General features: G+C 34.8%; 1 protein-coding gene across 2 annotated transcripts in view; it reads right to left on the reverse strand.

Annotated features, from left to right (window-relative positions):
• RTKN2 (rhotekin 2) overlaps positions 1-14,172 on the reverse strand; it is a 78,433-nt gene that overhangs the window by 20,534 nt on the left and 43,727 nt on the right. For both annotated transcript variants that reach the window (XM_014833412.3, XM_014833413.3), the window contains 3 exons: positions 13,204-13,298; positions 4,070-4,176; positions 3,000-3,131 (listed from right to left, as the gene is read on the reverse strand). In XM_014833412.3, coding sequence (XP_014688898.1) covers positions 3,000-3,131; positions 4,070-4,176; positions 13,204-13,298 — 334 coding nt within the window. The remainder of the gene's footprint in view (positions 1-2,999; positions 3,132-4,069; positions 4,177-13,203; positions 13,299-14,172) is intronic.

Here is a 14,172-nt window from a genome sequence, read left to right on the forward strand (position 1 = left end):
GTAGTATCACAAAGCTAGAGAATGGAAGATTTTGTCATGAGTGTAATTTCTGATGAGATCAGCAACTAAATTACATTAATTTTCCCAACCTTAATTCTTACCTCACGGTTTAACCTTAAAATTCTCTTTTGTATGTTAGGCAAAAGTTATGTACAATGGAAGAGATATTTATGCCAATAGTTCTCAGGGTCAAATATAGTCCATTTTGTCCCCAAGTCTAAGGCTGAGACTATACAAATTACTGGATTAATCATTTTCCTGTAAATTTGTAATGATCAACTGTGAAACCACCCTGGGATTGCTAAATATGTTGATTTCACTCATCTTAATAATGGAGCAGATTGACTACAGAATCCCATCAGTCTCCAGGCCAACAGCCTTTATTACCACAAGGAAAAATGAGTCAACTGAAAAAAAAAATCAATTCACTCAGGCTATGTAAACACTGTTAACCACTTTTCTGGAATTTGATCCTTGTCATTGGACAAGAAAATAGAGATGCATTGGCTACAATAACAGAGGAGTTCCATTATAACTGTTCTCTTAAATTTAAATGGTGAAGATTCAGTATATGCCCAGGCCATTGCCTATACGTAGATCACGGCTTCAGGCTCAGAATCTTATTTCAGGGCTATTTTTTACTTTCAAAGCTGATTCAATGGGTATGGAGATAGGAAAAAGTCTAATTTTGCCTTCCAAATCTAGTCTAGCCGTATATCTATAAGGAAATAGAAAAACAGTCCATGAATTTCTAAATTTTCCCTAGTCATTAGGAAAAGAGTGAGCTATATAATTTTACTTATTAGCTGATCTCTGAGTCTGTTTCTTCACTTGTAAATCACAAATAATATACTTGTAAAACAGGTCTGACATACCTGTTCTGCCTACCTTAAAGGGCTGAGATAAGGTACAATGAATCCCTTGAAGACTGTTTTCAAACAAAACAAATGACTTTAAAAATGTCATTTGTTTAGACTACATTTTAATTTGGTTTATGATTATCTATATTTCATTGTACAACATGTAAGAAAAAAAATTAGTAGGATTCCATTTTTACTATCTAGCTACCTAGTGTAAAACAGATTAGACAAAATCATCCATGTAGAACTCTTGCCAAAAATATTTAACCTGAATGTAGTGAAACAATTAGTCAAATACAGATTTGGAAACTGGCCCGCACTTTTCAAAAATCTCAATGTAATGAAACACACACACACACACACAAGGCAGCGAGAGAAGGGCACAATTTAGATGAAAAGGAAACAAACAAAAGAATGGTGACCAGATGGAATTTGTGATCCCAGATGGGGTCTTGGATCAAACAATAAATAAAAATTAGAAAGAACATTTTGGGGACAACTGGGGCAATTTGCTCTATATTTAGATAATATTGTTTCATCAACAATAAGTTTCTTGAGTGTGATAACAATGTTATGGTTATAAAGGAAACATCCTTGTTTTTAGGAGAAACATGCTAAAATATCCTAGGGAAGAAATCTTGTGCTGTTTGCTACTTACTTTCAAATAGTTCAGAAAAAAGTTTTTAAACTATCTAGAGAGAAAGCAAATGTGGCAAAATGTTAACAACAGCTGAAGAATCTGGGCGAAGGGTATACGGGTGTTCATTATTCTGTTATTTCAACTTTTCTGTATATTTGAAATTTTCAAAAGACTAAGGTGGGGAAAAGTAAATGGTGTATAAACAAAACAAAACAAAATGTTGGCAAGTAATGAAAAAATTACATTGATTTTCCAATAATAAAATTATATTTGCTTAAACAATTTTCTAAACCAAAATAAACTATGTTATAGTATTGAGGTATATTATTTAAGAGCAGTATTAATCTTTCTAATACACAAAATGGATAAATTAAGTGGACTTAATTACATCATAAAAGGTCTCACTGAAGGATTCCTTTAAGTAAAAAGCAGTGTAATTTCTAAAAGCAGGATATAAAAAGATCAAATGTTATTATTGGAAAAGATGACAGAAATTAACTCAAGTCTTTACAGGTTAGCAGACCAATATCCACATGTTGTTCAGGACATAGAACTTTACAGTTTTCTTCAAAAGAAAATTTAAACACAAAGTAGAATATGTACAGTTAAAAGATGTGATGGGTCACATTTTATCATATCCTTTAATTCAACCACTCCAAAGGCAAGCAAAGTACAACAACGAGCAACAATGAAGAGCACTGCACAGGCAGAAAACATGACGTTCTGCTCTAGAAATGCCGTTGAAGTATTTTAGAGCAGGAATGCCGTAGAAAGGGGGAAAAACTCTCTAATAAACACTAGACTTGGATGACAGATGAAGATAAATTTAAGATCATGGGATAAAAGGAAATGCGTCTGCCTTATATTGAAAAGTTTTCCTACAGATTTTTGGGTGAAAAATTTGTAACGAAACTTTAATAATCTCCTTTGTATCAAACCAGTACGTGTGTGTGTGTGTACACACTCATTGGATAGACTCTCTAGGTGTGTAGTACTACTTTTGAAATGCAGGGTAAGCACTCAAATATTCTGAACCGACTGTCAGGCTTTCCTATTCTGACAGAAGGTTGGACAACTGCCCATCAATCCTGTAAGAAATCAGAAAGCATACTCAGGAATGTCTTTTTATGGGTTCATTTGAATATTAACTAGAAAGAGCATCACTGTAACAGAAGCTAACAATTTATAAAATCTCTTACTTAAATAAATTCATGAAAAATGTAAATATCCTGTTAATGTGGAGTTACATTCTCTGCTTTAAAACCTATTTACTGATACAGATTTCCAATTTACTACTGTGTGTTCTTAGGAAATATACTATTTCCTTTACTGGATAAGCTCTATAATGGACGAAAAATAGGACTAAATTATCTTTATGAACTAACCTATTTTTAGCAGTCCTTCTCTTTTCTTTATAAGATGGCAACAATGTGAGTTATGGACAAAAACAAACTTGATAAAACGTTTTATCTTTATTTTCAAAATAGCATTTTATTTACCTTATTAATGGACACTACCAAAACTGGTTCCACTTTAGCTTCGATTTCCTCAGGAGTATAAAAACAATAGAGTTTACCCCCTCTTAAAACACAATACAACCTTCTCCAACTAATCAGACCTTCCACCATTTGCTGAAAAAAAAAAAAACCAAGAAACTATCAACCTTAAATCAGTATTTATCATCTTAATTCTAAATTCAACAAAATATTTATCAAAATTAAATTAGTTTTTTGAAATTTTTAAATGTGATAGAGTTACCCACTAATTTACTGCACGAGTCAATTAGCCCAAAATCAAGAAGTACGTTAATATCAGAGAAGAAAGGTTTGGAATTCTCAAAAGCATTAAGCAAAATGGAGGTAATAATTACCACATAACTTTTATACACATAAAATCATAAATCAACCGAGTTTTAGAGAAGATACTCTATTAAAAATTAGTGCTTAGAATTCCACAGCAATTCACCTAATGACTCAGGAAAGTTATAAAAATAATTCAATATTCAAAATATAATTTTCCCTTACTGTTCTCAGAACACTGGGAAATGATGACTACCCTGTAAAGAATGCAAATTTTCTTTCCTCTTAATGGAATCTTTTAGAAAAAGATATTGATTCATTGAAGCCCATAATTAATTATTTACTGAATATAAATAACTATAGTTATAAATAAGTCAGGAGTAGGTGGCACAGAGGCAGCTTTGGAAGCCCAGAGGCCTAAACTGTGGCAAAAGCTGTCTGCCAGAAAGGCCTTTATGTGAAAGGTGTGGCGCAGTCTTCAGTTTCCACAAGGAGCCCTCTGGTGCTGATTATCTCGTTACTGCTTTAATGAGGCAGAGGAACCTGGAGAGGCAGCTCCTTAACCATCGGAATTGCATTAGGCCCCTCTCCTTCCCACCTTCTCACCCCAGACCGCCCCCCACTACATTCTAGGTCCAACAGTGAGAAAACTGTCATTTAAAAGAAGACTTTAAAAAATACTTCTCAATACCAGAAGTCCAAACAACTGCCAGTATATTAAAATCTAAATTGGAGCTATAATTGTTGTAGGATATTTAAAGTCCTCTAACCTGCTGATTAAGAAATCCTGCAAATGCATCCTCAGCCATACAAGCTGGCTGGGCGACTAACCGGCAGCACATGTTGCCATATAAGGGAAGCCAAAATGAAGACTCCTCTATTTAAACGAGAGAGAAAAATCAAGTTACAAATATGTGTTTATTTAAGGTCATTAGACATTGTGATTTTTTCTTTTTATAATTTTTTTTTGCTTTATATAAGAACATAGTAAATGTGCATCTTACTCAAATACTGGTACCATATTCAATGACAAAAATCACATAAGAGAAAGTAGACAGGAAAGGATATTAAACCAATAGTTTATAGCATGCTATCACCTGAAATAAACATGGAACTTTTAATCTCTTGTACTCACTCTATCTTAAAGTTATTAATCAATGGAGGTAGTTCAGGGCATATAAGTAAACTCATTTAATATAAAAAACATTCCAATAAAGTGATTTTTGTATGTCAAATTCTACTTCTTGCTCTGATTTTCACATAATAATTAGCAAAGTGATCCACTGAACAAAGCATTTCAGAGCACAACTTTAAGATAATAATAAACCTTTTGGCCCTTCCTCTTCCCTTACTGAAAAATTCAGTTGTAAGCCATTAGGTGGAGCCCGACCAAGATGGGCATCTGTGCTAGGGAACTGGGGGAGGAGCTGTGGTTTGCACAGCAGGGAGCTGAAGCCAGGCAGGATGAGCAGGGTGAGTAGGAGCACTGCCCAGCACCAGATGTCAAAGCCTGAATGGACTGAGGAGGACGAATCGCATGGGGCACAGCCTAGAGCCCAAAGGGGATCTCTGCTGAGGGGATGGCCTGGCCTGAGGAGTCAGGGCACAAGCAGAGTGAGGAGGGTGTTTATGTGGGTGGCTACCCAATTTGAGGCGTCAAAACCCAAGCAGAGTAAGGAGAGTGTGCACATTTAGGGGTGGCCCAGCCATAGGAGTCAGAGTCTCAGAGCAGCAAGGAAGCCATCCACACATTCAGTGACCCAGAACAGTAAGTCAGAGCTCAGTGAGAAGGGCATCCAAGCAGACAGGCAGCTGGGCACGGGGTGTCAGAGCACAGGCAGGCTGAAGTGGGTATCCACATGAGGTGAGGGTGAGGGCAGCCAGGCTCAGGGAGTTAAAGCCTGAGCAGGGTGAGGAGGGCAGCCCTGTGTGGATTGTATGAGTCTGAGCAAAGTAAAGAGTGTCCACATTGCGCAAGGGGGCACATACAATGGAGAGTCAGAGTCCCAGAAAGAAGGAAGCATCCACGTCGAGGAGGTGGGAGAATGGTTGCTTTCAGGGAGACTGATCAAAAAAGAAAAAGCATTAAAGACAACAGAAGACAGGTTTCCTACTGTCAGAGAAAGGAGTTAAAAATGTGTAGAACGAAATCTGTGGTGTTGGATTAGAACTAGATGTATTGGTGTGAACTTATGGTTTTCAACATAGAGAGATTAAGAAATACATGACAAAATATATATGCGTATATTTTGAGGGCCGAGGAACAGCAGGACCATAACAGTGACACTTTAATAGCAATGGATATACCTAGAGCCCAGATCATGTCTTCTGAATATTATTTCCACTAAAAAGAACCAGCATTCCTGGAGAAATGGCTGATTCCAGGGCTGGAGCAGGGAAAGTACATGATGAGACTAAAATATCTTGTTATGCCATAAATCAAGGAAGTCCTCAGTGAAGGATGAATATATGTCAAAAAGACACAGAAGCCATCTTGAATGTGCTCCCATTGGCCAAACTGGAGACAATTTGAACCTCAAAAATCTGATATTAACAGATTATGATGCACTGAATAGGAAAACATGAGTCCATATTGATAAAATCAATGAATAAATTGAAAGTCTAATAAGAAATATTATACTTAACATAATTTCAAGGTACTCCCCTCTCACACACAAAATACGTATTAATTACAAAGGGGGCAACAAAAGAGTAACTTTTCAGGAGAGAAGCTTGGCAGGCACCACCCTAATCAAGTGATCAAAGTGAACATCATCAGTAATGGGATGAATCAAAATTACATGGCACCTGATAGGACGCAATGAGAGCACAGCATCACTTCTGTGATATTTCTGCCAAAGACACATATCCTGAATCTTATCCCAAGAAAACATCAAACAAACCCAAATTGAGGAACCTTCTGCAAAATAATTGATGTATGATGTTTAAAAATGTCAAGATTATGAAAGCCAAGGAGAGACTGAAGAACTGGTCCAGACTGAAAGAAACTAAAGAGCATGATACTTAAACGCAATGCATGATTCTGCACTAGATCTTTTTGTCGTAAGGTACATTATTGGGACAATGGGCAACATTTTTAATGGAGTCTGAGGATTAGATGGCAACAATGTCTTAATATTCATTTCCTGACTTGGATAGTTGTAGTGATGCAGCCGGACGTCCTGTTAGTAGGAAATAAGTATTAACATATTTTGGAAGTTCTTTCAAAAAATATTAATATAATCCTTTAATGCAGTGTGTAGGTAGGTATATAGCCTTCATATCTGAATGAAAGGAAAGCATTGCATAATTTATTCTGTGTATCAGGGCATAAATAAAAACCCAAAATATGGCCCTTTGTTCACACTGGACCACACAAAATGATTTTTAAAGTTTTCACTGCACCCCCGTTGGTAGTGCCTCCAAAATAGCTAGCCATCAGCTGTTACTATTATTGACCAGAAATCTCAGTAACTCTGGAAAACAGAACATTTTCTGTAAAACACAATTATTTAATATACAGATGCAATGTAGCCAAGGTTTGGTACATCAATTAAATGAAAAAGACCAGCCAAGTGAAGAGTACAAAGTAAAACAAAAAGTTTTTATCAACTTACCTGTTCAACATTCTACTACAGAAGAACATGCAATGAATTGTCTGGGACTATTCAAATCTTTTATATTAACACCTTGTTAAAGCTGCTATCTTTTAGAAATAAAGGGTTTGACCTGAGAGAAATAAATGTATAAATACAACACAGGCAATGATTGCAAAATGCAGACATAAATAAATAAGAATCTCCTTTCCTAAAATAGGCAGGAAATGAAATAAAAATTCTATAAAAGCATGGATCTGAGTAATACATCTGAAATCAGCTTTGTGATTTATGAATTTAAAGTTTGAAAGCAAATTTCTTTATATAGCAACCCCAGATTTATGAATGGCTTATGTTCTAAATATCTGTAAGCTGGTTGTTTTTAAGTTAGGATGCACTTCCTAAAGAAATAGGATCATAAATGATTAGTTTTTCAGACCAGTTCATAAACTTTGTTCAATCAATACTGTATCTGGAACCTAAATACCAGATGTAACCGTGCGTTTCTCTGGTAAAATAAGTTCAGATTTCATGAGACACCAAGAAAAATAATTCCTTCCTGATTGCAGTCCTTGGAAAGGGATATCGGACGTAGAATTCCCTGCTCTCCAGACTCCTTGCCACACACCCTGCAATCACCTGCTACTTCTAATCTAGGTTCCCTTCCAGCTCAGGGCCACTACGGAACAAATGTGGAACCACAGCTTCTCTCTAATTCTGATAAGAAATAAGGCATCTAGGCTAGTCACTTAACCTATCTATCAATTTCTCATTTTTAAAAATAGTACCTTCACTTAAGTAAGAGGGTTGTTGTGAAAATCAAACAAGACGATGTGTATATGACATCTAAGATAGCGAGGCACATGATCCACGCTTCACGTCCAGGGCAGTCTCACCGCTTTACCACACCCTTTCCATTTCTCTTGCTGTCTCTCAAGTCCTTGTGCAACACATTTACTCAAAATACTTAATTCTTCTTTTCTAACCAAGGGAGGTGGTAGGACAAGATGAAATGAAACAGGAAGTGAAAGAGCAGTTTGACTTTTCATTGCTTAAAGGTTTTATCTAATTCATTTTCTTTTCAAACGGGGAACAAAATGGAGTTTAAAAACGACAGGAACAACAAAAACAAAACACAGGCAAAAGAAAGAAGCCAGATAACATCTCACTTCCGTGTGAGTCAATCTTCACAATGTGGTTTCATTGTTTTATAAAAAGCATAAAAATTTCTTGATGACAAATATAAACCTTAAGATACCATTTTGGCTTTTCTCTTCAACTAGCAAGAATAATAAAGTTGAGTTCCAAATTTCCAAAATCTTGTATTTCCTCTTGATTTTACAGTATTTGGTAGACACTGACATAACCTTATTTAGGAAAACCCATTATATTAACATAGATTTATATTAAAGAATAAATTAGAGGGTGTTTTTTTTACAAAAAATTTTCTTTTTAATTACAAGCTTTCTTCTTTTTCAAAATATAATTGATTTACAAGATTTTAATTTATACATACTTCTAGGAATATACCTATTATATACAAAGAATTAGGCATATAGTGTTTCTTAAAATTTTTTCTGTGGAATGTACAAGTTCCAATGTCAGGAGTTTTAGGTCTTTTCATAGTCTTTAATATGTGAGTCTGTATTGTGTTTCTCTAAGAAAGAGGCATACCACACAGTCCCCAAGCTTATTTGCCCGTGAGCATTTTATTAAAGGGGAATCTAGCACCGTCTAATAGAACACGGAAGACAGCTGAGGACTCGCTGCTAAATCGGTGCTTCCTTTGTGAATGCTATTCCTTTCCACAACTTTTCAGGTGAACTGGTTCAAAGAATAGAGCCTTTCATCATAATTCCATTGTCCACTCATCAGTAGTATTTTGAGTCTTTAGGTGCTCTAACGGGAATCCTGCCTGACCAGGAAGCATAGCAGAAACAGTGCAGCCTGTCCTGGATCATTCGTCCTGGATTATAACTGGCTTAACCACTTGCTAGCATGTTACGCTTTCTAAGCTGTATTTTACTCAACTGTAAAATGTAAATGATAGTAAAATGAGGAACTTGGGAAGGTCACAAAGCTGGCCAGTGGTAGGGCTAGAACATGAATCCAGGGCTGATGGCTCTACAGTGCCTACTATTAACCACTTTATTGCAATGCTCCCTTAAAACTATAGCTCAGAGACTAAGAATAAAAACTGCTTTAAAAGTGATTATTTATTTATATGTTATTGTGGTAAGAACATGTAACAGGAGATCTACCCTCAACAGATTTTTAAGTGTACAGTAGAGTATTGTTAACAAGAGGCACTATGTTGTACAGCAGATACAGAACTTATTTATCTTGCATAACTGAAACTTCACACCGTTGATTAGCAGCTCCCCACCCCCCACTTCCCCCAGACCCTGGTAACTGCCATTTTACTCTCTGCTTCTATGAGTTTGACTATTTTAGATACCTCAGATAAGTGAAATCACACAGTATTTGTCCTTCTGTGTGTGACTAGCTATTTCAATCAGCTTAATGTCCTCAAGGTTCATTTATGTTGTCACATATTGCAGAATTTCCTTCTTTTTAAAGGCTGAATAATATTCTATAGAACAGTGTCTGACACATAGTAGGCACTCAACACATGGTGGTAATATTGATAATTCTAGAGAACTGACACAAATGGGATGACAACAAACTTCATTTGCCAGATTTTCAGATAAAATTGATAATGCTAATAGTATTGAGACTTCAAGTTTTGTGTGATGGAAGACTAAATTGTTCAGACCAATCCTCCCACTGAAAACTACTGAAAATGCTGAATCAAATATATTTAAATTTTTTTTCCAGGAGCAACAAAGAGGTAACAAGACTGTAAGAAATTACCAGTACAAACCTGATAAATGAGAACCAGTGAGTTAAGTGAGCACAGAAGCTGTTTTTGTTCTGAGAGCATTTGTTAATCCCAGCAAATCTGAATGTATGATTTAACGATCCTGCACAATGAGGGAAGCAGAACAGAGAACAAATTCTAGGGCTTGAACAATGTAAGCAGTTTATGGGAGATTCTCCTCACACTAAGCTGATATCTAAAAGAGATCACCAACAGGGGAGTGTTGAACCAGAAGTAAACTAACCTCGCCGCCTAGGATGCCCATTGCCTGGAGGTGGGGATAGGAGGGGTCCAGAGAAACTCAGGCATGGTCTTTGGATAAAGTGGCCTAAACTGATAGTTCCTGCCAGAAGCAAATAAAATAGTAAGCATCAATTTATTCCTATATGTAAACTTTCAGTTACAATGACAAGTGCATGAGATAACCAGACATGCAAGGAATTGAGACATTATGAGTGAGAATCAATGGAAAAAGACAACAGACACTGACCCAGGAAGACTTTATATATCTGAATTATTGGCCGTAGACTATAAAACAGCTATACTTACTCTTTTAATGAAGACCTAAAATATAACGTTAACAGTGTCTGCTGGGAATACAAAGTGGCATAGGAGATTTGAAAAAGTCAAGCAGAACTTCTAGAGCTGAGAGATACAATAACTGAAATGAAGAACTTGGCATCCAGGTCTAACAGCAAATCAGAGCTGTAGAGATAATAAAGGAAATGGAAGATAGTTTATTTAAAAAATCCAAAAAAGAAGTAAAGACAGACAAAAAGATGAAAAATACACTGTAAAGGGTAATAAGCAGAGTGAGAAAAACTGACAGAGGTTTAACAGGGATGCTAGAAGGAGAAAAGGAAGAGAATGGAGCAGAGGCTGTCAAGTGAGATTTTGTCCAGAACTAATGAAAGACACCATCAACAATTTAAAGAAATTCAAAGAGTTCCAAAAGCAGGATAAATAAAATCAAATTCTAAACCTATATCATAGTGAAACTTCAGAAAACCAAAGACAAAGAGAAAATAAAAAGTTACCCTTCAAAGAAGTGACAACTGACAAATGATTTTCAACAGCCAGTAAAAGAAGCCAGAAGATAGTGGAATTATCTCTTTAATATTCAGAAAGAAAAAAAAATTAACTGCCAAAGTTCTATACTTTGTGATAAATCTCTCTCAAGAATGAAGCAAAATAAAGTCATCTTCGGACAAACACAAAGAACCAAGAAGTATGACACCGGCAGAACATACTAAAGAACTTGCAAGGATTATACTTCAAGCAAAAGGAAAACAGTCCCAGACAGAAAGGAGTGCACAGAAACAATGCAGGCAAATCTACATAAATACTAAATGTATAAAACATCGTGTGAAATTTAAAAATCCAATAGAATTATAATACACAACAGTGACACATGGGTCAGAGAAGTGGAGTTCCACTGTTCTAAAGTCCTTGCATTGCCTGAGAAATGGGTAAAACTATCTACTAATTTTAGACTTTAATAAGTATGATTAATGAAATTTCTAGAGGTAATTTCTAAAAGATGAGAAAAAGAATTATAACTTTAATTAGAACAAGGAAAAACTAAAATGATAAAACTATCAATGCTTAACAAGGCAAGAAAGAACAAAAAAACTACCATGGAAGAGGCAAACAGATAGAGAACACAGAATACGATGGTAGATTTAAATCCAAATATTTAATATCATATAATATGGGTTATAAACAATTTGATATTAAATGCAAAATGACCAAATGCTCTAATAAAAAAAACACAAAGATTATCAAATTGGATAAAAATTAAAATTCAATATATAATCCTATTTGAAGAGGCACATCTAAAATGTAAAAGTAGCACAGTTTGAAGTAATAATAGTATTTAATAATTAGTAAGAAAATACACAATTTAAAAATTGTGTGTATCAAATAGTAAAGGCTCAACTTATATAAAACAAAAATAGACATAACTATGAGATCTAGAAAAATCCACTATCATAGCAGATTTTATCATACTTCTCACAGTAATATAGAATATGTAGACTACAACAATTATTTCTAACAAATAATTAGCATATACAGAACATGCCACTGAAACAGGAAATGGACAAACCTACTGGAAGACTGATAATAAAAAACAGAGATGGTACAGAAAACAGTATGAGGAACGGAAAGGCGGGACATCACTACAGGTGCTGTGGAAATTCAATAAAGTGTCACGAAGAAGTGAATGTTTATAAAACCCGAAGTTTAGATTAAAAAATACAAATGCATAAAACTATAACTTACTGAAACTGACTCAAGAAACAGTAAACCTGAAGAACCCTATATCTGTTAAAAATAATTGAATAAGAAATAAATATATAGTGATATAATCATACAATGAAATACTAAAAGCAATGAAATGCATACATATTGAATGATGAAAGCAAGTCACTGAGAAGACATAATGTGATTCTATCTATATAAAGTGCAAACAAGGAAAAACTAAATTATATTATTTAAGAATACATAGGAGATAAAACCATAAAGAAACATACTAAGCAAATACCATAAAAATTGGGACATATTTACACCTAGGGTAACTGAGGGGAAGTAGCGTTGACAATGTTCCATTTCTTGACACGGTCGTCTCATAATTATTTGTTAAACTGTAAATTTACATTTTATGAACTTTTCTCTGTTTTTAATGTAATTTTTTTAGTGTAAAACAAAAAATATTGTTGTAAAATCATCCATCTCATCAATACAGAGCCACCCATCTTTACAGCAATAAGGTAGTACATAATTTTATACATTGTTTCAGAATATGAACAAGAATAACCCAAATTATATTTCCAAACTACTTTACCAACACCACTGTATATTTTTCATCATAGATAAAATAATCTGGGAGAATGGAGTGTGCTCGTGCCAAGTTTTACAAACCTTCCTAATCACTTAACTCCCTTATTCTCTTTGCTATATATTTCTTTTGGATAAATTACAATTACCAATATCTTCCAGAGTGAAAAGGGTTAAGATTAATTTAGCCCTACCTTTTCTTATATCCTCTGTTTCCTACCAACAGAAGGGCTGGCTTCCTCAATTTCAAATTTAAAAATAAGACAGGTCTTTGACTGCCAACTAGAAGGATGGTGAAGTCATTAATTTCAAGCCAAAGGCAAGGACTCAGAATATGCAAAACCCTTCTGTTCTCACTAAGCTAGCCTCACAAACAAATCTCTGGTAAATAGCATGAAGGAAAACAAAGTTTTCTCTTTTGGGGAAAAGGGATGGACATATTTGAAAGAATCCAGAGAATTACTCATGCCTACATTATTTAAGCCAATATCCACTTCAGGGTAACATATTAAAATTAGAAATTATTACCATCATCATATATATATATCAACATAACATATATAACAAGTAAAATATAGACTGTACTTACCATTTCCATTAATGGACAAATTATGGGTCTTGAAGCTATCCTCAGCACTTTCCAAGGTAAGGGTAGTATGAGCTAGCAAATTATACTTTGCACCACTAATAGTGAGAAAGAAGACATGTTTTACTTATTTTAGTATATTTTCTATTCCATAAAATATTTAGATGTTCAACAATGAAAAAATAAATAACCTTATTGCAAAATGGGCAAAGGTCTTGAATAGACATTTCACCAAAGAAGATATACAAATGACCAATAAAAACAGGAAAAGATGCTCAAAATGACTAACCATTAGGAAAACCCAGTCAAAATCACAAGGAAATACAATTCACACTCATTAGAATGGCTATTACTGAAAAAAAAAAACCAAAAACCAGAAAATAACAAGTGTTGGCCAGAATGTGAATAAACTGGAATCTCTGTGCATTGCTGATGGGAATGTAAAATGGTTTAACCGTTATAGAAAACAGTATGAGGTGTTTCCTCAAAAAATTACAAATAGAATTACCATATGATTCAGCAATTCCACTTCTCAGTATATACCCAAAAGAACTGAAAGTAGGAACTCGAATAGATATATGTACACCCATGTTAATAGCAGCATTATTCAGAATAGCCAAATAGTGGAAGAAGCCCAAGTGTCCATTCAAGGATGAAAGGATAAACAAAACATGGATACATACAATGGAACATTATTCAGCCTTAAAAAGGAAGGAAATTCTGACACATGATACAGCATGAATGTACCTTAAAGATATTATGCCAAGTAAAATAAGCCAGTCACAAAAGGACAAATATTTTTTTTTCTATTTTATTTTTCATTGAGGTTATGATAGTTCACAACCTTGTGAAATTTCAGTTGTACATTATTATTTGTCAGTCATATTATAGGTGCACCACTTCACCCATTGTGCCCACCCCCTTGCCCCTGGTAACCACTAATCTGTTCTATTTGTCTGTGTTTGTTTATCT

The sequence above is a fragment of the Equus asinus genome, chromosome 2 (assembly GCF_041296235.1).
Source record: "Equus asinus isolate D_3611 breed Donkey chromosome 2, EquAss-T2T_v2, whole genome shotgun sequence".
Taxonomy (NCBI): Eukaryota; Metazoa; Chordata; class Mammalia; order Perissodactyla; family Equidae; genus Equus; species Equus asinus.